This window comes from Poecilia formosa, unplaced genomic scaffold (assembly GCF_000485575.1).
Source record: "Poecilia formosa unplaced genomic scaffold, Poecilia_formosa-5.1.2 Scaffold187, whole genome shotgun sequence".
Lineage (NCBI taxonomy): Eukaryota > Metazoa > Chordata > Actinopteri > Cyprinodontiformes > Poeciliidae > Poecilia > Poecilia formosa.
In genome coordinates, this window is record NW_006800126.1 from 526,533 (window position 1) to 552,293 (window position 25,761).

The window sequence follows — 25,761 nt, forward strand, 5'->3', positions numbered from 1 at the left end:
CGATATAAAGTTAAAAAAAAGTCAGTTTTGCATAACACAGTCCCTTTCAGATTCTCCAAGAAACTGAAGACAATCATTGTTTATTTTCCTCTCAAAACCTTGACCTTGTAATTGCATCCGCTGCTTATAAAGGCAGTTTTTTTTTTTTTTTTTTTTGGTAAAAAATATATCTAAAAAAAAAAAAAAAAGCCAACATCTGTGCCCAGCTGACACGGAGCCAGATTCATAGATGTCCAGGGTTGCTCTGCAGCCAAGCTAGCCTCAGCTCAACACCTGGCCGGCCAGTTCCAGCCAGCTCCAGCTACTTAATCCCTTTTTATAGAGACAGCCGGGTAAATTATTCACCGCTTCAATGAAAATTCCTTCAATATTCATAAGCTCTCCTCTCCATATCCACAAAGGGAGTTGGTACGTGTTTGGATGGGTGCGTATACGGTTTGTTTATCCTCAGAAACCCTCACTCAACCCTGACGTCATGCCAAACCGACTGCTGCTGCTGCTGCTGCCTGTGTGTATGTGCGTGTGTGTTTGTGTGTGTGTGTGTATCCTCCTGGTTCAATGGCGTGAAGCAGCCACTTCGGTATAAAATATAAAAAATGGGGGGCTTGGATGTCAGTGGAATTATCTTGGATTGTCTGCTCTGAACAACACAGTCTGACCATTTCTGTTTCTCCCTTTTCTAGTTCTTTCTTCTCTTTTTTTGCTGCATAACAAGAGATGAGTGCACCGTGGATATTTCCCCTCAAACCCCCAACAGTGAAAGGAGCAATGCAGTGTGTTGTCATTTATGTAAGCAGTTAGCCAGATATGGTTACAGCCCTTTGAGCACGCCTTGGAAAATAAATCACGGCCGTTGGATTAAGCAGGAGCAGAGGGTTGCTGCTGGAATCGTGCTGACAGAGAAATTCATTCACTTCCAAAAAATCTATCTGTGCAAATACTGATGTCAGCATCAAACCAAGAGAGAGTAGGGTTTTGTCTCCTGCCGCCTGCCCCTTCCCCGCCCTACCCCCGCGTCTTCGTTCTGTTTACCACACACATGACTCAGTGACCTTTGCGGAGATAATTCCGTTACGTAAGCCGGGTAATTGTTGTAGCTTCAGAGCGTCCAAGTGGCCCAAAGCTTTGATGGCCTCGCAGTTAAAAACAAAAACTCGGTGGAATTAATGAAACCCGTCATAAAGAAGAGGAGGGGAAAAGGAGGCAGAAACGAGCACGACACTGTGCCAGAGCCAAAATGGGGATAGAAACGGCATGTACCCTCCCCTTTGTTTCATTGTGGCAACGCCAAAAAATAGCCCATCGTTTGCTGCAGAGATCACAGCGAATACTATCTGCATTTCAGCGAGGTGTGTGAGAACAAACTGGGGGTGAATATATGATATTCCCCTGCTGAGGTGCTTTTTACATTCCCTGCAAGCCACAAAGGCTCAACCGCTCAAACCGATCAAACTTGGAGCTGCGTAACTGGCAGAAGAGTTCACTTTCCCTTTAACTAAGTTCCTTTCGTTGTGGACAATGTCGGAGTCAGAAAGGGAGACAATTACTGATATTTGCTGCCAGCCATCAGAGGGAGAAAGGCCGAGAGATACAGAGGCAGAAGCTCCATTTCCACATCGTTAATTAGAAACTCTCCCTCAGCACTGTCCTCGCCGAATGAAAGAAGTCACACAGTCGCACGGAGCACACACACCTATATTTTTTCCCTTTTTTTTAATCAAGTCACTTCAACCGAGCAGTAAAACTGTTGGCAATAAGGCCGACATTGAAGTTTGCATCACTCAGGAAATTGCTATTTTTTTTTAAGTGATCATCAAGTGTAGTTGTTGAAAAGGCAGTTGGTTTATATAGAGGGAATGGAGGGATGAGAAGAGGAGGGGTGTAAAACAATGAGGGAGCAACAAGAGGCAAAAGCAGGAGAAGAACTGGGAAGCTGATTTCATGCTTGGGGAATTGCATCTCATTTTCTCCCAGCACGGACCCACAGTGTGTGGTCTTGCTTGTGCCTTTACTGCCATCTGGTGTTGAAAGAAAAGTACTGCAAGTACAGAGCAGAGCCGGCTAAGGAGGTTTGGTTGAATCCAGGGAAGCTCAGCTACAAAATACATGAGGTTTATGTTAAATGCAAACCCTTTCTATACTGTCCGTTTCTATGAACAAAAAAGTGGAAAGTAAGATGCATAGCTGCAATGTCATTAAGAGGGAAAATAAGCAGGTCTCAGCTTCTGCATGTCAAGAAGAGTTATGTCTGTTTGTGTAGATCTCAAATCAATGAAACTGCTTTCTATGCCATCACTTACTGCACTGGTACATGGATTAATGGAGGCTTCACCAGTAATTAACATTCTGCTCCAAACACCATGTTAGAGCTACAGTCACTTACTCCGCCTGTGTGGAAGTCCAATAAAAACAACATCGAATAAAGAGGGTAAAGTGACGATAAACAGAAAGAGGGAGAAAGAGAGAGAGAGAAAGAGAAAAAAAATATTTAAGCGATATAAAGTCGCACCCAGCAGCCGGCTCTGACACAAGAAAGGTCTGGATGATTAGCGGATGCCGGCGCTCGCAGACAGCAGCTCCGCTAACAGCCTCTACCACCTCATTAGTTGGGGCCCGGCAGCACTGTGCCCCCTCTATTAAACGCTAAATGAAAGACCGCCAAGCGTGATTACCGAGGGGGAGTCCCCAGTCGTCATGGGGATAAGAGATCCCAGCTCACCCACACACACACACACACACACACGCACACGCACGCACGCACACACACGCACTCACACTTTTACATCTCCTGTGATAGACATTTAGTAGAAGATGGCTGAGCATCATCAAACACAGAATGCCACTCTGAAATGTGAAGCTTAGAGGCTTGACACCTTAGGAAACAGAAATACGAGACATTTTCTTTTAAATATGAAAAAATATCGCAAATGAGACCAATAAGTGTAAGTGAGCCAGCCTTGGAGCAGGTTATGGAGATGAAAACGTGGCTCTTACTGCTGAGGAATGCTGAGCCCCACAAGGGATATTGGAGGGGGTGGAAGTCAAATGTACATTTGCTTGTTCTCTCAAAAGTTTTGTAGGATCCTGCAGGAGTTCCTAGCATCTGGGGAAGCGCATTGTGTAGAAGTAGAGCAGCTTCCACATATTAGTTGTCGTTTGGGGTTTGATTCCCTATCAAGGGTCCTTTGTTGCATGTCTTCCCCCATTTTATCTCTGCCCACTTCCTGTCTAATCTACCCATCTCAGCCACAAGCACCAGAAAAACCTGCATCCAGCTGCAGATACAGTTAACCTCAACCAGTGACCGTTTGTGTATGTTTGGATAACTTAGCTGTTTAAATGATTCTAGAGATGCGAAACTCCCCCTTGAACTTTCCAGTAATGGTGGTCTTGTGCTTCTGACAGAGAATCGTCGAATAATAATTTGCTGCCAAATTTGACAGCAAATTGCAACTTTGCGGTCAAAGCTGCAATTTTTTTAAGCTTTTTTGTTGCCATAATGTGGTTTTACATAAAAGTTGAAATTGCTACACTCAACTTGCACGGCTTGTTTGGAAGAAAACTCAGTATAGTTTCTTTTGCCTTTTGACTCAGGCCAGTTCAGTTCGGCTCAGCAGCAGGTCTCCCTTTTGGTGCAACACAGCATGCGTCTTTAAACACACCACAAGCATACGCTTGTGGTGTGTTTAAAGACCGCTCAGAAAATCACAATAATGCATCTAAATAACCGGTTAGACAGTTTTAATGGAAGAAAAAACAGCAGGGAACAGAACGGGCGAGGGCTTACCCTACAGCACGTCTCCAAATAGTAACCACATATACATATCTGGCTTTCAACAGACATGAAAAAGGAGGTTCAATTAAAAAGAGGGATAAGAGGATTGGCCAAAACTCAGCCGAGTTGCAGTGATTGAAAAAGAAAAGAAAAGAAAAAAAGAAAAAAAAAAGAAAAGAAAAGAAAAGACTGAAAAGAAACAGAAAAAATCTAAGATTTATGGAAAAGTTTAGAGGATTAGCAAAAATCGCAAGTCCGTGCAAAATTTGCAAATGATGGCTAATTTTGCTCTAACCGCAACTTCCTGAAGGGATATCACAAATCTTTTGTGAGATTTTTCCAAATTAGTCTGCTTTAGTGCTCCAAAATATGATGGGATTGTGCAAAAGTTACCAATCTATCTCTGGACATAATTTGGGATAGATAGAAAAACTTTTGGGAGATTTTTCCCGACCCTCTTTCACAGTGTCTCTTGCAGGGCTCAGTAGCAGACATCGTAAACCCTGCTCAGCAGTTATTAAATGTAGTAGGTACCTGCATGCAAGCCTGTGTGTTGCACTATGAATAACTTTATAAAATTACTAATTTGATCTACTCGGAGTGTTTACTGATTAATCCTCCCACGGAAAAAAGAGATGGAGTCATGTGAACCCCACAAATTTTTTACTTGTGCGCTTTCAAGAGATTTTTATTTTTTATGTGTGGTTTCGGGAACTGACAGTCTGATGGGACACCTCCTGGGCTTCCCCATGGCCTGACCGTGACATTTGCCGCGCTCCTCCTGAGAGTTGCGCTAAGACCGCGGGAGGGTTAATAAGTGAAGCATTAGTCGTCTTGCCAAAGGTATTCTCTGCAAAAGAAACTGAAAGCTGAACCGGGAGAGCGAACAGTACTCACGGTCGTTGCAGTGGGTGCCTGTGTACGACGTCATGGAGCAGTCGCAGGTGAAGTTCTCCCACTGCTGGATGCACACACCCATGTTGGCGCACGAGTCATCCTGGCAGGTGGTACTCGGGCCTAGAGAGGAGAGAGACAAAGAGAGAGGAAAAAAAAACAGATACCACCGGTGTGCAGTCAGGCAATGGTGAAGGCAGCTATTGAGCCTAAAGAGAGAAGGACCCATGCAGAAGATATGCACTCTAGAGAGACAGATTTGCACTACTCAGGAGGAGCTGACAGTGACGCCACAGGAAGCCTGACCCGAGTACAGATCGGTTAAAGGCTGTCTCAGGAATCGCGCCTCATGCCAGGCGATGCTGCAGCGGTGCTGGCATCTCAGTGTAAAGGCGCCAGGTTGCTCCACAGCATGCTCTTTAAGCAGAACGAGCCGAAGCATACACTGCAATGTAATTATAGTGAATCCTGACTGAGAGCGAGCAAAAAGGGTTACACTGAAGAGTTGCTGCTGCAGACGGGTCAGCCAGCTGATGTGATGACACTGTCAACGTCCTCCAGTTTCATTCTCTTTTTCTTTTAAAAACAGCAAGTGAGCCAGAGACCCTTGCATGCAACGTTTTCAACATTCCAACATGGTCCGGGAAAGTTTTATCGGAGTAAAACTTCTAAACGCTGCATTCCCTCTGCGAACAAGCAAGACAAGACTCGAACAGGTAAAAAAAAAAAAAAAAAAAGTTACCATATAAAAAAAAGCCCTGCCAAAGACGAGGCGTTGGTTACATTTCTAAACATCAGTGTCAGAGTACAAGATGAACACCAGATCCACTAGACAGACAGAAGTCATGAGGAGAAAAGAAACAACTATGAAGCACTTTATAACACATGGCACATATCTGAAAGTATGCACCAGAGCCAGACGAGAGTCGAGGAGGGTATTCAAAGTCAAACTGGATGTGTGTTTGCTATTCCTCACACCACACATAGCTCTCACTTTTGAATACTTCTATAGAGAGAGGGAATGCAGATAAGGACAAGTGCACTGCATAGATAACGAGATAAACAATCCGGCATTAAGAGTCTGCACAGACAAAGGAAAAGAAACCTCGACAGTAATCCCCTTTAATAACCAGATACAGCAGGAAACAAGCTCAAGTAAATAAAACAAACTACAGATAAAGAAATAAATAAACAAGAGACAAATGCAAGTAAACTTCGTTTAAGAGCAGTTGTCTTGTGCAAGACGACGTGAAGAGAAGAAGAGGACATTTTAAGAGGAAAAAAAAAATATAGACAGAGCAAGTTCGCCAGCTGAAAGTGCATTTACTGTGTAATGTACTGTAATGGTAGTCAACCAGGCGTCCTGAGAGCTGTGCACATGTATGAACAGTGGTCATATCAAGGCAAATGGAATGTGTGCGTTCCAGTGTTGGAGGAGGAGACTCGCTCTCTTGAAAAAGGAAAAAAAAAAAAAAAAAAGTATCCAAGCAGGAGATGTGAGGAATTTTTAAAGTCAGACGCTCGATGCTGCAGCGGCACAGTGACGGTTCTGATCTGCAGCCGCAGCCTCTGTAGCGTCACAGCGTGGTTTTTTGGCTGCGTGCCACTGTCTCAAGCCCACTTATTCCTACCCTTTAATTACAAAGTTGATTCTGCAATTTCAGCAGCTTTCTAACAGAAGTGGACATTTTGTCTGGTCATGCAGAATAAACCAGACACAAACTGATGGATTAATATGTGACTGCAGTGGCAAAAGTATTCAAACTCTTTGAGCTTTTTCGCATGTTTGTCACAACATAAATGCATATTTTACATTCCTTATGGAACCTTTCACTGCTATTAAAGCTGGACAATCTTTTGTCCCTTTTGTCCCTAACAGCTGTGGATATATTGAGTCATATTCTTGCCACTTTTTCTTTGTAAATTCACTTCCACCAGAAAATCAAGTTTTAAATATTGTCCTGGACTTGGACTAGGTCATTCTAACACACAAATAGGCGCTGAATTAAATCATTCCATCATAGCTGTGGCTGGATTTTTGTGGTCGTCTTGCAGGAAGATGAACTTGGCCAATCTGCAGCAGGTTTTACTCCAGATTTGGCCTGTATGCATCTCCATCCATCTTTCCTCTTCTATCTTAAAAAGAGCATATCACAGCATGATGCAGCAGCTTTATGCATTTAGGTCAAAAAGTTTAATTTTAGCCTAAATGAACCACAGGCGACTTCTAAAGTGAATTGTTGCGCAGGATTTTATTTGGAGTCATCAGAGTAAATGAGGATGTATACGTTTGCCAGCCACAGTTAAAAAGCTTGTATCTTTTTACTACTGTGCATATGTATTACTTTAATTTGCTTTATTATATAAAATCTGAATAAAATACATTAAGATGGCCGCAACATAACGTGTGTAAAAGTTCCAGGGGTCTGAATACTTTTTCAAGGTGCTGCAAACTTTAATTTAGCAATCAGTTGTTTTTTTTTTTTTCCTGCCATTTCTTTTCCATCCGTTGCTTATTTATATTTTTCCAGATCAGAGAGCGAGTTCCCCCGCCGCAGCACCTGGAAGACGTTATTGCCATGGTGACACCCACGATGCATTGCACACAGCAACCTTTCAGGCGAGCTGGCCTTCGAGAGGCGGAGTTGAACCCTCTACCTTGCAGGTCGGCTTTGGTGAAACCAACTTTGTTGGCGCAGAAAGAAAAAAAACAACAAAACAGAGCAGAGCAGGAAACAAGAGCAAAGGATTAGTGAGGCAGAGGCATCGTTAGTGGTCAGAAAACTTGTTTACGCTTGCCCGTCAGACAACATGGGAAACCTTGCAGAATGGGAGAGGAGCTTCACTGTTAGATGTGAAAATGTGTGTGCGTCTCTGAATGCAAGCTCTTCTGACCTTATGAAAATCTTCTACTGCCCTCTAGAGAAAATAGAAGGAACTACAGCCACCAAATACTCTGGCAGAAGATGCAGTTGTAGAAAGCTTACAGATATTTACTGGGAAGATAAACGTCATGTTGCATCCAAATCATTTTCTGGGTTGCATGATATACAACAACTTTAAAGAATTTTAAGGTAAGAATTTTACTTTGAATTCAGGTTTAAAATTCTCCACATTTAAACAGTCTGAATTCTTAATATTTGGTTAAACATTTCTTATGAAGATAAAGGAAACAACACGTTTTATAGTCATGGGCAAGGTCCTGGCAATATTCTGGTTGGATATTTGATCACAGATCATCCTTATCATAATGAATAAAAAGCTTCATTTTTGTCCCAACTGGCTGTAAACTTAACCATCTAACAATGTTTTACCAGCATTTTACTGAGAACTAGCTCCCATAATGAGCTTAGTAGATGCACAGTTTCACCAGGTGTTTGCCAATTACTACTGGCTAGTCTGAAGGAGCTGAGTGGGGGAGTTGTTGAGGTGGAAGCTCGGGTTAGACTGCAGCTACAGGGACTAGTTTCGTCAAAAAGGCATCTCTCTGTTACATAACCCAGAATGGTTGCCACAGGAGATTAAATGATTACTTAAACATCCATAAAAGTATCAAAGCATCTTTTTGGTTATGGAATGACATCATAACATGATATAAATCTCAAAGTCGATTCCATAATCCTGCCCCTTTAAGCTTGAGCCTTGATGGTTTCTGGGCCGTTTCTGAACATCCTGACCAATTTTTCTTCCATCTGATTGTCAGACGGTTGTAGTCTGGATATCACTGGGTGTTTCAGCAGGACAGTTATCCTAAACACATCTCTATGGTTAAAGCAGACGAAGATTAAGCTTCCAAAACTACAACTACCTATCCTCGATTTAAAATGTATGACCTAAAAGTTGAGTCTGTGCTGGGAAACTAGAGGATTAGGGAGTTGTCAAATACCCAGCAAGAATTTTGCCTGGATGTTGTTGACAGCTATCAAAAAAAAGAAAAACCACCACATTACACATTTTGTACCTTCGCAGCCACGCTCTACATGGCCGCTGCGGAACAGGGCATCGTTGATGAGGTCTGGCAGGCGCCCGTTGAGATCTACGGATGCCAAGCAGCCCTGGAAGCCCTCCCGGGAAACCACCAGCTTAGGGAGGTTCTGATACATGTTGGGTCCCAAACCTCCAACAAACAGGTCACCTGACGGGACACAAAATGGAACCAAGTGATTAACTCTTCACATGCTGGATGGTCACCAAGGAAAGGGATAGGAGACACGGTTTCTCCATGTTGTACCTTTAAGGTCGAGGTTTTTGGCCCCATTGACATTCTGCGTGACCGACTTGGTGTCGACTTTGAGAGTGTGCGTGTTGGAGGCGTCACGCGTGATGACCACGTTGTGCCACTGGTTGTCGTTCAGCGGGTTGTCGCTGTTTCCCTTTAGCAGGCTGGGCCCGTTCCCCAGGTCGAACACATAGTGGATGAACCTGGCAGGAGAGAGGAGGCAGCAGATGGGCTGAAAATGAGTGGAAAAGCAGCCAAGCTTTGAAAGGACTTCAGAAAGTCTGCACAACTACTGATCAAGGCCACTTTGAGAAAGTACAAGGAGTTCTGGCTCTCTGGACGTAAAATACAAAGAAATCAGGGATTATCCTCTGAGATCGACAGTGCCTTGCGAGCGTATTTAACTTTTTGAAAATGTTTTAGGTTACAAACAACTTCAATGTATTTTATTCCCAATCCGTGTCATAGATCAACAAGATGTAGCTCAAGATTGTAAAGTGAAAAAACATAATTTGAAACTTTATTTTTACTGATAAAAATCTGAAAAGGGGTATGCATGGTTACCATTTCATGTCATAGGTTTAAAGAAAATCCTTTGCAACCAATTGCCTTGGGAAGTCAATCTTTGAAGACTTTAGAGGTTTGTCAGAGAACATTAGAGAACAAACAGCAACATGAAGACCAATGAGCACAACAGACACAGAGAGAGTTTTGTTGAAGTTTAAATTAGAGTTTGGTTATTAAAACAATATCCAAACTTTAAACGTGTCACAGGGCTTCTATCAATCCTTCATCTCAGAATGGACTGAGCATAAATGCAAACCTAGAAAGACAATGGCCATTCCCCTAAACCGATGAACTTTGCATTCATCAGAGAGGTAGAGAAGTGACAAAGATTCACAGATCATGTAGTAAATGATCCAGAATGTGGGCCTTTACAGAAAAATGTTAAGTCATTCTTGATACAAAGTCCTGTTTAAAGTTGACCACAAGTCCTACAGGAGGAACAGCAGATGTGGAAGGAGGAGGTCTGGTCAGGTGAGACCAAAAGTTCCCTTTGTGGCCTAAATGTAAAACGATATCAGAGGAAACTCAGCATTGCACATCACCCAGACCATACCACCCCACTGCAAAAACATGCTTAGTAACAGTGAAGTGTAACACAGTTGATGAAAAGATGGATGGAAGTAAAGGACAATTCTAGAAGAACACCTGTTCCAGCATAACTCCCTTCATTCATTTCGTATGGAAGTTGGTGCGATATTTGTGCATGTGAAATTTCGCGCTTGAGCACGTAGACATGCACATGCGGGTTTACGATGCGACACCAAATAATGTAAAATTGTTCAACATCACAGTAAAGACAAACTCCAATCTCCAAGAATCAGAATTATAAAGGATGTTAAAGAACAAGAATCCTTTGTTCTTAATCCATCACATTATCCAATTAAAAAGATTGATGTCTGTAGTTTTAAAGACAATTTTTGCAAGTCTCTGTAGGCTTGCACATTTTTAATAACCTCCCATTTTAATGCTTGGTTATTAGTAAAACTAATGTAAAAAAATTAAGAACTAGTTCTTTGTAGTTGGTTGATATCTAGACGTTTCAACATTTGAAATTCAGGATGAAAGATCTGACCAACCCTGTCAAATTTCAACTGACTCCACCAACAACTATGAACAGTTTTTTTTTTTAAATCAGTTTATCATTTCTGTACTGTTGCTTCTGGATAAACTTTCCATCCCACTCACCCTTTGACCAGCTCCACAGCGATAAAGTCGTTCCCATCTCCGCTGTTGAAGAGGATGAAGCCGTCGGGTGAGGTGGTTTTGAACTGGAAGAACAGGTGCATGGTGGTGTACGCCTGCAGGGTGGCCAAGCCCAGGTAGCTGCCTTTGGTCTTGAAAGTGACGGGATCGGCGACGATGAAGCGCATGCCGAAGCGGGCGTTGAGCTCGCAGAAGTCGATGTCGCCGTTCTTGCACATGTCGATGTACTGCATGCCGTTGAACTTGAGGCTCTGGGGAGAGGTCGGTCCGAATTTTCAATAAAGGAGAAGGGTTCAAGTACAACGAGGGACAAAAAAGAAAAACTGATCGAAAAATGTTTTACTCTTATTACCTGTAGGTGGCCAATAAAAGGGGAGGGCGATGACGAAACGAAACGTTTCTCAGTCAAGATGCCCGTTTCCACGTTGCTAAACTCCAGGCGGGTGTGGTCACCTGCCATCTGACCTGAAGGGCGGCGAAAGAGAGAAACTGGGTAAGAGTCAACTGTGGGAGAAAAAGATGACATACTGCTAGCAACCCTTTATCTGTTCGATCTATACCTATAGATAGAGTTCTGAAGAACATTTTTTGTAAACTTTATGTGGAAAAAAAAACAACATAAAAAATCAACCAATTAATTAGTAAATAAGCTTTACTGAACTAAGTCAGTCATTTTTCTGCTGTTCTTATAGATTTGATCAACAAGATGCAGAAGAAAAAGGAAATGAACCTTCAAATAAACATACAGCGCCCTCCAGTTTTAAGGGCATCTTGTAAAGATATGTAAAAAAAAAAAAAAAGCCTACAAGTTAAGAGTCCAAAAAATGTTTGAATTTAAACACCTGCAAATTTTACAAACCAGGGTGGATGAAGATCCCAGTTTGTTTTGCCAAAAAGCAAAGCAAGACAGATGTCAACTGGGATAAGAAAAAAAATCTTCAAGTTGACCGTTAGATCTTGACATCATCTGGTTTTTGTTTAAACTTCAAGGTCACTTTGCAGCAGTGTTGCAATGTTGAACAATTTTATTCATTACTACTTATTCTAAAGGTTTAAGAGATTTTTTTTTCCTTTTGCCATTTTCTAGTTTATTCTGATTTCACAGAATACCTGTCTTTTTAAAAGTCCACTGACGAATAAAAGTAGATTTTCTGCTTTGTTTTATTTGGTTTGATGGCACAACGTGAGGCACAAGAACCACAAAGGCCAGCTCATAGGTGGAAATGCCTTTGAAGGAGGAATTTGATTAAAATATGCAAATAAATAAGACAAAAAAATTGAGAAAAAAAGAAATGAACTTACTGATCTTTTATCAGAGGTACGCGGGTGTGAAAGTTTGTTTATTGGATAAGTTCAATGTGGGGAGAAAATGATTAACAAAAGGAACTACAAAAGCTAACAATGTCATGCTGTTCTACAGGTGACAAATAAAAGCTAATGTTAGTTTCACTGATTTGACAAAATAACTCTGGCTTGTACCTTTAACTTAGTCATCCCATCATTTTTATTTTTTCCACAATCACCATATGACAATATAGTGCACACATCTCACACATCTGTTATTTAGGCTGTTGGTTAAGAGTGGCCCTTGACATAAACCATAAACCCAATTAATTTATAATTTTCTTACAGTTTCTCGCTCATTTCCCTGAGTGAGATTATACTGCTGATGTCTAACTTCATAAGTTATTCAACGTTTCACTCCTCTATATTTTAACACTATTGTAAACCACAACATGCAGTAAGCAAACGAGAAGTGTAGAGTTCAAAATGTGGGGAAAAAAGTAGCGGCTTATAGTCCAAAAAATATGGTATTCATATAATACATAATCAAACAAACCACACACAGAGACGTGCATATCAGGAACAGCATGAGAAACGTCAATACCTTCGGCCATGTCGTCGTCCACAATGAGTTTGAAGTTTTTACCGCGGCGGACCACTCGCACCGAGTGCCACTCATTGTCGTTGAGCTTTTGTCCGGCATAAAGAACCTCAGGGCCCTTGCCTGAAGATGAGGGTCAGTTAGTGGAGGGACGGGGAAGGCACAAGCAAAAGCAAAACCAAATCTTTGTTTGTTTAACATATGAAGCACAGATCACTCACTAGTAGAGCACTCTGGCTTTCAGGGTCTAAGATTTTTTTTTTCCTTCTAAACACATCCAGTGCTGTTCCAACTTTAGATTTCAACGGTAGGCATAAAACAAAGATTTGGTTTTGTTTTTGACAACAACGGAAACACAATATTTGATGTTACTCACACAAACACTCAACTAGAAAAATTCTAACAATTATTTTTTGCTTTTATCCTTTATACTAGCATTTTCCAAAGTTATGCCTTTCATTGTGTGTAGTGATAACTCTTATTGCCACTAGGGGGCAATGCAGCTCCATCTAGTTTCTTACAGAAGCCGCTTTGGCATTTTTCCTCAGATTATTGGATGTGATGCATTAAAATGAAACCAGTTCTTAAATCTTTATAAGCAATGATGGCAAGAGAGATTCCTTCACCAGAATTTAAGACTTTAATTTGCTTTGTGAAATTATGCACTTCATTGTTGTTGTCTGCGGGTTCAAAGTGGTGTTTATTATGGACATGGTACTGAAAAACCAAACTGCTTGCTTCTATCTGCGCCATTAACAATGATCAGAATTGAGAGTTCTAGTGAGAGTTCACACACTCGTAACGTCATACTCATCTGGGAGTTTTAAAGCTGTGTAGGAATCTGTGTTCTGTCTGTGTTCCAGGTTGGAGTGACAAAACTAAATGTAGTGTTGGATGGACATAGTGGATTCTTTTGAATTAGCAACGGTCAATATATACCTGATATTATTTGGATAAGTGTCTCATAGCTATTTGTAGGGAGGCAACTCACTTTTTGTTAGCATGGTTATAAATTATGTTAGAAACTCATTTAAATTGTTGGATTTCTTGGCATGGACCTAAACTTTAACCCCACTAGTGTTGAGGTTGGAGCCTTTCCAGAAACTTTAACCATATATTTAATGAGTTGAGGTGAAATTGAAGAATTTTAAGGTCGTCCCACTTCACCATTTTACCCTTTTCACAAATATCACTTGTCACAACAAGGTCCGACAGCACTATGCTTGAAAATTGGAAAGGCGTTCTTAGGTTTGTAAAAAAGCATTGTTTGGTACTGTAGCTAAATACTTCTATCTTTGTTTAGTCTAACAGTTTAAAGTATTTTCTACTAGGCATTTGGATCGTCTCAGAGTAGCTGCAAACTTTAGTCGACCTTCAAGTTGTTGAAGGTACTTCGTTGTTGGTAAACACGCTCTTAAATCACGTGTGTCCATCTCCAGTTATCAAAGGTTCGGCATTCTACCAGTTTAAGATGAGTCTGTGAACCAACAAGGCGAGTTTAAATAGTCCAACTATCTCCTCAGCATGTCTGTAAAGTTTTGCTAATGACCCATCATTTGATTCCAGTGTGTTAAACTAGAGAAAAATCTAAAACATGCAGGGTACCGGCCACTGAAGACAGAGTTTGGACGCCCCCTAGTTCTTTAAGTCTATGAAGACATAAACATGTCTCCACTACATTGACGCTGGCAGTGGCTTTCCAGCTGTTTGGAGTTAATGATAGGCTTCAACATTGATGCAGCTTTGTTGTTCTGAATCTTTGAACTAAGGCAGGCCGGTTGGGTCAGACGGTTAAAACGTAGAGGCTTTTGGCTGTTTCAACAGGACACTTGGTTTTAGAAAGGCTAAAGTAGACAAATATTAATCTTCTAGACCCACCCTGACATCAACTGCACTAAAAAATTGTAAAGTATGTCTGATCGTGAAGTCCGTGTAAGAAAGTCAAACAATTTTAAGTAACTGTAATTTTTGAGAAGAAAAATGGTCAAAATGGTGTGAAACACTGTGTTGGGTTAGTGTTGGGTTTTGTGTACCTTATAATTTATATGTGTAAATTTTCCTTTGTGTGGATTAATAAGAGAAAGGCCATGAGAAATTCAAATGGTTGCTCATAATCACTGAAGTTGTATGCTATGTGGTCATTAGGACCCTGAAATGTGAACTGCAGAAATAAACCATTAAAAGCTCAAAGTAGGTGACATTCATGTCATTGGTGAGTGGATTACATGCACATCCATATAAACAAGCTGTTGTCTCAATGAAAACTCTCCTGAATGCCCTCGCTTCTGTTCAATTTTTCTCTGTATCATTACAAGGCTGGTGAGTAAGAAGAAAAAAACAAACGCTTCTTTTTCTGAGTAAGAACAGGTCATAAAGCACCATCCGCATCAGTATGTTGATTTAAATACTACAGCATGGATTAACACTATATAAGTACAGGACACTTCACTGCAATATGTGAGTAAATATAAAACCAATATTCCCTACAAAGGCTGAGAGTGCAGATGTTCAGTTAGTCGCTACCGGCATACAGGAAAAAATGATTCAGAGCTAGCTGCTTGACTTAATTTGAAAATGGGCCATTTAAAATATAGAAAGTATATTAAGCCTGATTTGCATGACTTTGATCTCTGGCTATTCCTCATTTCCCCCCCACTTTTATCTAAGAAATCCTCTTATCAGCTCCCAATGCGTCCCCCCCTCCCCACCCGCCTACCCTCTGCATTCACATATTCCTGCCTCCACACCTAGCACACAGACCACAATCAAATATTGACGGAAGGAGAAAAGGCTGCAGAAGAAGAATGTTGACTTACTGGTGTTACAGTTTATCCTGACACAGTCTAGATGGGGAGGGGAGAACAAGTGACAGATGAAATCGCATCCTTCAAGGTTACAGCTGCAGACATCCAAAAGCAAGTAAAGCCACCTTCCGGGGACGGACACATGACGCCAGCGGCCATTTTTCCTCCCCCCTCCTGCCCCAAGTCAATTTGCATCTGACGTAGCTCAGGTCAAAGCAATGAATCTGTCCAGAGCCGGCCAAAGATTTTACAAGGCCTTTAGCTGAACTTTTAACGGGGGGCCATTTTTGGTTAGCCTATTAGCCAAAAGTTAATCACAGAATAGGTTTTTATTTGTTAGTTTTGATAAATTATTGCTGTGAATACATTTTGGATAAAAGTTTATTTTTCTGACTTTAGGGTTGCACACCTTTTTAGTACATTACTGGAGTCTTAACTACATCTTACCTTAAGTTATTATGTAAAGAACAAATGTCATTATTATTGTTTTTATATGAAATATTTTGATTTGGTAAACCATACATTTGTTATTAATAGTTAGGCATACTGTAGTAGTTGTAACATTTTAAAAATAGATTGTCAGGGTGTAGAGTTGTAGCCTGTTCAGAAGGCCAAACATGAACTTAGATGAATGAGAACAAGATTCAATGTTAGCAATGCTTTAGGAAAACTAGCCCAATTTTCTATCTTTGCACAAAAATATTAAAGGTCTCATGAATTTAAAAAATGTGTTTTAAAAAAGTATAAAGCCAGCGTTGAATAATTTAGGTTAGGTTTGGATAATTCATAGTCATTTTTTGTCCAAATAACAAGGGGATTCTAAATCTCTAAAATTGATTTAAAAAAATATTCTCCCTTTTTGCATTTTCAACAACAGAGCAAAGGTTTCATACAGCCATTCATTCACAGTTTAGAAGGAATATCTGCTGAGTGCAGAACTGACTGCCAAGTAACTTTCATCCAGAGGTGCAGAACCGCTCAAAATGATACATTTTAAAACTTCTTGGGGCCTTTTTAGATTATTACATAACCAGGTGATGGCAGCTTGTCCATTGTGGATTATTATTAGTAGATTACATCATACAGCTGGGCAGCAACTGAAGAGCTACTTCCTGTCTTACTTCAAAAAAAGAACACAGACACAGGATGTTAAGTTTAGAGCTCTTACCTTTATGTGGGCCTCGTGATAATAGTTTCAGAAGAAATATCTTATTGTTGTATATCACAAGACCTGATGCCATTAGATCTTGTTACATGTCTAAATATTGTTTGGTTTAAACAACACACTGCAGTCTTTACATCAGGAGGATGGATTAGGAATAAAATTTATCTGGTATAAAGATTATTAAACTGGTAGCATCAAATTATAACTGTTAGCACAACTTCCAAATCTAGACTTAATTTTCAAAGAATTTTAAAGTTTTTTTAAACATATTAAGAAAGCTTTAAATTCAAAAGAAAGTATTTTTATTGATCTTATGGTTTCCAAGTAGCAGCTCAGCTTGCTTATATTCTGGGTCGGCTCTGACATTACCCAACATTACTCTACCTGTACTATATCAGATGACTGTTTTTGTATAATTAAGTACTTTTTTCTTGTTTGTGTGGATTTCAAAATGGTCACAGGCTGTTTTAAGACCACATTGATTTTGCAACCCAGCTTCTGGAGCCCAATGAGTTTGACTCATTCTCAGTGTCACTTTAAAGATACAGTCCTACTTGGTAAAAGCCAGTTCTAACAATCAGAGTGGTGGGTTCGTCAGGACGTGGGCTGAAACCAATGTGACCGTGTTGTGTTCATGTGCCGTCAACCGCAACAGAAAAGTGGGAGCAAACAGCCGCGCGCCACATAGCACCAACACTGCACTGAGGCCTAAAGACACCCATGAAAGGCATCTGCTGTTATCTACTGCTACCTATAGCTAAACTAGCTTCATTACTAACTTATTCAGAGTTTTGTTTGTTTTTCATTGTAGAAGCTAATGGGATGAATCAGACTCTTGTTATCCGTTTCATGGTAGTCACTCCAGGCTAGATGCTATGTCCTGCTGCTGCTGCCATGTGCGGGCGTGCTGGCCGCTGTGGCTTCGGGCTGTTTGCCAGATGGGCCGCAGGCTCTGGGCCTTTGAAGGGATGAGTGCCATCTTTGAACAAGGCCTAGGAGATGCCAACTAGACCAACAGTGGACCTTCTAACATGAGGGAAAAGAAAATAAAGAAAATAAATAAATAAATGGTGAAAAAGACCACAGGAAATGGAGCGCCAAGATAAAAAAGGCTAACTAAGCTGGTTCTGAATAGACAGCAAAACAACCATCTACATGCTGCTGATTGGACTACTGTGTTAGGGGTGAGACTGTGTGAAATAATAAGAAAGATATGAAACTACTTTGACTAAATGATCTATGATATGTTCAAAAGATGCGCGGCAGAGCATGACTAACTTTGTTAAGTGTTAGATCAATGCACATTTTTTTTTTTCTTTTTACAAAGACATCAAAGCATCCAGGCAGAAGAACTTACACTTCAGGCAAGTCGAAAACATTAACATGCAACTACAAGGACAGACTACAGATCTGGTTTAGTACATGTTAGATCAGATTTTTTTTTTTTAAAAAGTAAAAAAATAATAGTAAAAAAAAACGATAAAAAAAATAAGAAAAGAGCGCAGGCTCCTGCCTGAGCCAGAAGAGACGGTTTATACGATACCTAGGTTGACCGTCAGTTTGACCCTCCCGCTGTCCAGCTCGAGCCGCAGAGTGTCCGCTGACTCGCGGGACGTGGCGGCCATGAGCAGGCCGAAGGCCCGCTGGGACATGAAGCGCAGGGAGACGTCCTCGGCCTCTGTGTGCATGATGTTCGGGATCACCACTTTCATGTACATGCTGCCGTCATAAGACAAGATGGAAGCCTCTGTGAAGACAAAGAGAGAAAGAGAAAAATGTGGCATTTATATTTTGCTACACTGCAAAAACACAAAGTCTTACCTAGTAATTTTGGTCTCGATATTAGCTCAGACATCTTACACTTGAAATAAAACAAAAGCTACCTGACAAGTAACTTTTTAAACATGATATAGGAACTTGTTTGAAGTCAATAATTTCAAGGTCAGAGCCTGCCATGAATGCTAAGGCTAGTTAACATGGAAACAGTTGTCCTGGGACAGTAAGTTGTTTCTCCACCATTATTACATCGAGTGGCACGTACATGAGGTTGACTGACAGCACTGTGATGCTTCTCCTACCTTGATTTTTTCACAGGTTATCTGTCTCATATTATACTGTCACAACATGGTGACAATTTGAGTAAAAAGCATTTTTTGTTTGTTCGTTTGTTTTTAAATAAAGTTGCATACTTGAAGGACACCTAAAAAAAAATGTGTGGGTCACAGGCTTAACTGGGAGTGGGCCGCCCAAAAATATTCTGTTCATTGATCCGTCTCTGGTTTGTAGGATTTGACGCAGTGGTGCCAATCTGACGGAAGAAAACAGAGTTCTATCCGTTGTGTTTATGCCTCTGGAACTTCTGCAAACATGCTCAGTGAAGAAAGCAGAAAAGGCTCCACCACTGGAACATGAACGCCTCCGTGTCTCTCATATTTTATTAACAAGAAACACACGCGTGCTCATGCCCTGCATGCCTACGCAGCCGCATCGCTGACTGACGAGTCTGACGGAGCAGGCTGCAAATCGCCGAGCTACTTTTAGCTGGTGCCTTCCCCCCCTTCCCTTTGTGCACTGTGTACAATCCACGGAGCATAAGCAAACGCACTCTAACACACACGAAAAAATTCACTCCATCATCAAACAATGCACAGAGAGAGATGTCATGGGGTTATGGAGGCTGCAGAGCCAGACTAATTTGTTCTCTTGCTTTAGAGTTCAAACAGAACGAAAGAACCGGAGTGAGAAGGGGGAACGCTTGCAGAGCACTGGAAAGCCTCTCATGGAGAGAGACACAGATTAAGAAAAAGCACCCAACCGTGAAATACGTGGTTTTGGCACCGCAGCTTTTAAAAGGAAAATAGAGCCTATATGAACCTTAGTAACACTTTCGACTGGAGCAATGCCAAGGATGGTGACGAGAAATTCCACGAGAAAGCCATATATACATGTTAGAAAGAGGAAGTCAATCCAACTGCCTGATGGAGACGGATGCCGAAACCTGCAAAAGGTTGGATTTTTCACGTGACATCTTGTAAAATTCATTAAATAAAGTCAAACACGCCGAGCAGCAAACTGCTATTGAGGGTCCACAAAGGTTTGCCTGCGTACGTTTTAGGGCCGTTGTTGGATCCATTCCGTGAACAAGCTGTCTGCTGCGCGAGTACGGTTGCCTAGAGGATAATGAAACCTCGGCTCGCCATTGTTTTACTCGGCTGTAGATTGCGCCGAGTTCTCTTCTCTCCTCAAAGGCATGTGCAGATTTTAAAAAAGCCAGTAAAACATTCATATGGCAAGGAGAGAAGCCTGTTCGCAGACAGCTCTGCTGACTGACGGGGGGATTGATTGATTGATTTGAAAGGCCAGATCAGGTCCTGCATGGTGGGTTAGCGGTCTAACATTAGGAGAGGAACAAGACATGAACAGCAAACTAAAAATGGTTTGAAAGGATACTCTGATGATGTGAGAGAGAAAAGAAAATGTTGATGCAGTTGCATTTTCTCCTATGAGATTTTTCCCTACACATTTAGAACCTAAATCTAAAATTCAAAGCAAATCGCTTTCTTGAAATGAAAATTTTAATAATTTCAAACTATTTGTCTAAAGAAACAAAACTAAGCCTCGGGAAGGGGAACATTAGGGAATTTTCACATCTGTAGTTCCTTCACTATAGCTCAAAAAAAGCAGAGTTTGCTTCTTCTAACTTTTTCTAATGGTTCGGTCTCCACGGAAACCAAACCACGCTCTGGCGTTTAGTGTGTTTATAGCGCAGATGTGAATAAAGGAAATGGATTTTGTTTGAGCTAGTCAGAAAATGTAGTTATGCAAATAAACTGTTTCTCAAATTTGTTCCAGGCATAATTATCTGAGATGTATTTATGCTTTATCAAAATGACGCAGGACTTTCGTTTAACCCCACAATGCAACACAAACCTGATGTCAGGAAGGCTGTTTTTATGTATCCTCTGTCGACACAAAAGCAAAATTCATCCTGCAACAGGAAACTTTTTCTTAGTACCTAAGCTGAGTAAATGACTATTTATATTTTTTTTATTTTCACTCATTTTCAACCACAGCATTTGTACCACTGGCTTCAAGACATTTGGCGGGAAAAATCATAAATTTATAAACAGAGTGGCAGAGCATACAACGCCCTCAGAATATTGCTCAGATGTCTACATCAAGTAAATTAATTATATGAGTAGAGTACTCTGTGTAGAAACTGAAAGTGGGATTTTCAGTTTCTTCCATTCACTGTTGCTAAGTTTTACTAAACCGTAGCACAGCTGACAAATGTAAAGTACTTTGCTAATACAACTGCAACAACATAATACTGCATATTTTTTCTCTTCTAGCTTACATTTCTGTGTTTTTGTCAGAAGCAGTAGCTATGATTTCATCATGCGAATTTCAAGCAAACTTTTAAAATGTCGCAAAAAAAGAGAAAATCAGAAAATGAGCATGAGGCGTGTTTCCATGTCCTAGTTTAGAGCTAATCAACCAGGCCACGCAAAGCAGAATTTCATCAGATGTTGACGCTAAGGATGGCTGAAATAAGATGCAAAGAGTGGAACGTAGTATGGAGCACACGTCAGAAAAATGGAGAGTTTTCACTTCCAAGATGGAGGTTTGGATTTTGACATTTTCAGAATGTCGTGCCTCAAGTAAAGATGTAAGAATTAGGAAGTTCTCTGTAAATTAGAATATATTCAGCAAATATATTCCAATGTGAATTAACTCTTTCTCGGAAATGCTGAAAATCACCTCAAACGAATATAAAAGCTTTTTTTTTAATTGATTAATTTTTTTTTTTGTTTTGTTTTACACTTTGCTGTTTCATCCGTTTCTAATGCAATACTTAAAAAAAGAACACTGATGTAAACAACTAGTGCTTCTCTACTGTGATGCATTACTGACTCACTGGCCTTACGTTGGAGAGTTTTTAAATCTCTCTGTAGGATGCCAGTTTGTCATGTCTCCAAACTTCTATTTCTCACATTTCTCTAGACTTCTTCTTCAAAACTAGACAAAATTCCCACATAAATCTTCGTCAAATGAATTCACTCACCCCGAAGAATGTTCAATCAGTATGTTTTTCATCTTAGGCAGCCATTTGCACTAAAACCTCACTTTAGCTCTGTGCATAATATTCCTTCCGTGTATTTCTGCTCCTTTTTATTGTGATTCTTTTTTTATATTCCTCTATTTTTTCGTCACGGAAATGAATATAACTTGTCCTGAACTTACAAGCCAAATAATGGCAAATCAGAGAAAGCTGGAACCCCGTGCAAAGACAACACTTCTCCCGACAGAGCTGGAACTTGAAAGAAGCCAAAGCAGCTAAATCTGCCAAATCTGAGCTAATCATGATGTTACAGTGGCAAAGAGAACATGGGAGCGCTGCAGAATGTGAGGGCTGCTGCTGAGATAAACATCATTCATACAAAGTTGTGAGCTAATAACACACATCTGCTTGACAAAGCAGGTGACAGCACTCCGTGGAGAGGCAGACGGGTTGCGTTTAAAGTTGTATGAACACACCCCGTACAAAACACGGCAGCCTCCGTGTTTGCTCCTCCATAATTTGGCATTTCTTAAGAGAGTTATCAGCAGCGCCGAGGATGTCGTTTCAGATGGTAATTAAGCTGCCGCTTGTCATTGAGAGTGTTTGCGTGTGTGTGTGTGTGTGTGCGTGTGCGTGTGTGTGTGTGTGTGCACTTTTCAATGAACCCCACACTTTACATAATTAGCAGTCCGTCTCAAGGAGAAGATAGAGGAGGAAGAACGCTATTAAGTGATGAGCTTCACAGATATTGTGGGTTTGGATGAGGGAGTGAGCTAGTCGATTTATTTTCAACTTGCGCACACACACACGTGCACGCACACACACAATCTGCTTTCCTTTGTATTCACTTCTGTTTTATCCAGGCTCCTTTTTACTTTAGCTGCAAATGTGCATGAGTAAACAACTCTCTTCTGCCTCAAGAAGGTGGCAAGCTTTAGTTCATCCTCACTAAACTATTGCACTTATAAAACGTATGCCGGGGGCAAAATGTGGGGGAAAAAATGGACCTCAATCTTCATTTATTCTCAATTCTCACACCCATTCACTCAGCCAGATTCTGCTAGATGCCAAATTATTTTCATTTAAACACTAATACTGCAGAGGAATACATGGTATTTGAACAGGATCTCATGCAATTAGTCAACCTTAATTAAAATTTCACAATTTTCTCTCCCTCACAGAATCTCTCTCCACCTAATAAACGAGCAAAATCAGCCTATTTAACGTACGCAAGTGCATCTAACCTGCTGTAGTCTTAACTTCTTATGAGACAGAAAAAGCTAAAAGATTCTTTGAACGTCTGTCTGTTGGCAGGCAAACAGATGAACAGTTTTCTTTACTGGACATCAAGTATCTCTAATCTTGCATCTGATGCCAAAAAATACTTTTAGTGCAATTATTAATTGGCTGTTTGAGAGGCTCAAAAACCATCAAATGCACCTATCAGCTTTGGACAAGATCAATCAGCACACAGGTTGGGATTGTTTGTAACAGGAGATGCATTTTTGGTTATATACTACCTTACTCATAGTTGTCGATAGAACAGAAAAAAAGTGAAAATGATACACAAGTCATTTTTACTTGCTAACTTTTGTATCTTCATCATCTTTACAGAGCAAAGAATGGTTTCATAGATCATAAACCAATGGAGCTGCTGCAGCTTTCTGAGCCTTGAATGTCAAAATGACAAAATTCCTACGAGAAGCAAGTCATGGACGGATGTTTCTGAACAGCCCCTGGAGTAGCCAATGCCACTAAAAGATGAATTGTTCCAAACAAAGTGGCAATGTGCTCCCTGAAGGGTTTAAAACTTGTAATTAATGAGAGTCTGTGGTGACTGATGAGAGGTAAACTCTCAGTTTATAGCGGCTCACGTCATTTGCAAGCCTTTCGCATCGCACAATAACATTCACCTGCGGTGTAAACGTAAATGTCTCCAAAAGTTTTTGTCAAACTTTTTCCCCATTGAGTGTGTTGCAGGGTGAGAGGTCTTAGACGGTAAAAAATGGTGATGCTTTATTATTACACTGGCAGTGTTTCAGGGTCTCGAACTCCCTGTAATGTTTCTTTTTTTTAAACTATTTTTAGGAAGTTGATGTTATTGTGTTGGTCTATTTGTCTTTATGTTTTAACTTGTCCTGTACATTGATCTTGAGTATTTTGAAAGGAGCTTTAAATATAATTATTAATAATACTATGGAGGGAAAAAAAAAAAGTTATGTACTTCTATAAAAAACATCCTGTCTTCTGGGTCTCGTTTTTACAGCATGCAGCCTCAGATGGAGACAGTTTCTTCAAAGATCTCCCTTAAATTAAAATCAGTCAGGCAGTTACTCATGTTCTCGCCAAAACCAGTGTATGTTAGTTTTGCCTTATTTAAAGTGTAAAATTATACACTTTGTCTACACACAAGAAACTGGACCAAAGAATACTTGGTAAGATTTTGTGTTTTTGCAGGGAATACAAATGAACTTGACTTAATATCAGGTTTTGAAATTTGCCTATTTCTCACATGGCCAAACTTGCTAAAAGCTTGATTTCCTCCACTTTCTCCTTTCTGCCAGAGTGAGGACGTAAGAGAGAACCATACAAAAGGAGAAACATAAGAAGGGAGATTTAGATAAGAAACAAAGGACAAAAAGCAAGGGATGAATGGATGAATGAATGGATGGATGCTGCACATTCTGCACAATGTGTCACAACGAGAGCCTGGCTTTACATAACCAGGCCGGCACGCTTTCTCTGCACATATTTAATTACAAATGGGGATTAGGGAGTAACAGTGTGGCGTTCCAAATGGTGGAGAGTTAAAAAAAAAAAGAGACCTAAACGAACAGATCGTTCTAAAGTGAAGGAAGATCCGGCGCTCTCCTGGGTAAACACTGTAAAACAAGTCCATGTCTCCGGAATATTTAGCAGCCAAGACTTTGTACTTGGTTCTCCTGCTCCCAGCTGCTGCCTCATTCTGTTTCTGTTTCATTTGTTTTTATTGTACTTAATGAATTTGTACAGTGCTGCATCAGGCACCACTGAGCTCGCATTGTGTTTTAGCACAACTCAGCACAAGTATAGCACCGGGGGCAGGACACTTTCATCTTTATTGGCAGGTAACAAAAAAAGAAAGAAAAGAAAAGAAAACGAGGACCGGGCTCCATTGCCGCTCTATGTTTTGATGGCAAATTGCCACAGCTGCAAAAGAAGAGCATTAAAATTCCATCTACATTCCCAACCTCCGTAAACACTTTTCAGGAAATTGAAAGTAGACAGTTGTAATTATCATAAATCTATTTTTGAGAAAAGAAAAAAAAAACAAAAAAAAAAAACGTTCTGCCTCATTCTCTCCAAAGCACATGAAACAGTCGATAATGCGGAAGATACCGAACCAATTACTGCGCACGATTCCAAAGTCATTTAACCTTCAGAAGGAGATAAGAGTTTAAAGACAAAGCCAAAATGAGGGGACTGAATAGACAGACATTGCTGGGACTGAAAAAGGATTCAGAATCTGCTGTCTCAGGCGTTCTGAAGCTCCAGCTCAAAACAAGCACATTTTGTCTCCGAATAAAACAAAACAAAAAAAAGCAACGATGCCCTGATTCTGAAACAGCAAAACAGCTTAAACAGAAGCACGTAATGTCTGCAGTAATGTTTCAATGTTTCTGTTGGAAGTTTATGAAATAAAATAAAAAACATGCTTTTTTTTTTCCACTGTTCATTGGATTAAATGTACAATTATGAATTTAGCAGACTAATTATCAGACAAACTTAGATGTTCATAAAATGTCCAGTGTTTGGAAGTTTCTATGTTCCAACAGGACAATGATCCCAAACTGTGATTCAGTTTTCTTGCCCTGATCCAATTAACTATTTTAGCTACATCATCAACAACATGGCTAAGTTTTAGCTATGACTTTTACAGTATCTTCTGACGAATAATGCAGTGCAAAACAAGACCTTGGATTAAGGAAAGGCACAAAACATAGTGCCTTTCCTTGGCTGAATGGTTCCTCATCTCAAAGTCTTTCCTTAATCCAAGGTCAAAGAAAAGTAACTGATCTTAATCAATAATACAAATCGTAACCAAGGAAAATAAGTTGAAACTGTTCAATTCTTGCAGCTGAATTTCTCTATGATCTCTTCGAATCGCCTCGAGAGACAGAGAGAGAGACATTTATAAATGTGTCGTT

General features: G+C 40.4%; 1 protein-coding gene across 8 annotated transcripts in view; it reads right to left on the reverse strand.

Moving 5' to 3' along the window:
* Nucleotides 1–25,761, reverse strand: part of nrxn3b (neurexin 3b) — a 402,487-nt gene that overhangs the window by 238,244 nt on the left and 138,482 nt on the right. For 4 of the 8 annotated variants that reach the window (XM_016678682.1, XM_016678681.1, XM_016678679.1 and 1 more), the window contains 9 exons: nucleotides 18,056–18,259; nucleotides 15,360–15,386; nucleotides 12,547–12,666; nucleotides 11,011–11,123; nucleotides 10,641–10,909; nucleotides 8,901–9,091; nucleotides 8,631–8,804; nucleotides 7,328–7,354; nucleotides 4,673–4,792 (listed from right to left, as the gene is read on the reverse strand). In XM_016678682.1, coding sequence (XP_016534168.1) covers nucleotides 4,673–4,792; nucleotides 7,328–7,354; nucleotides 8,631–8,804; nucleotides 8,901–9,091; nucleotides 10,641–10,909; nucleotides 11,011–11,123; nucleotides 12,547–12,666; nucleotides 15,360–15,386; nucleotides 18,056–18,259 — 1,245 coding nt within the window. The remainder of the gene's footprint in view (nucleotides 1–4,672; nucleotides 4,793–7,327; nucleotides 7,355–8,630; nucleotides 8,805–8,900; nucleotides 9,092–10,640; nucleotides 10,910–11,010; nucleotides 11,124–12,546; nucleotides 12,667–15,359; nucleotides 15,387–18,055; nucleotides 18,260–25,761) is intronic. The other 4 variants (XM_016678683.1, XM_007566141.2, XM_007566140.2 and 1 more) reach the window with 1 other exon arrangement.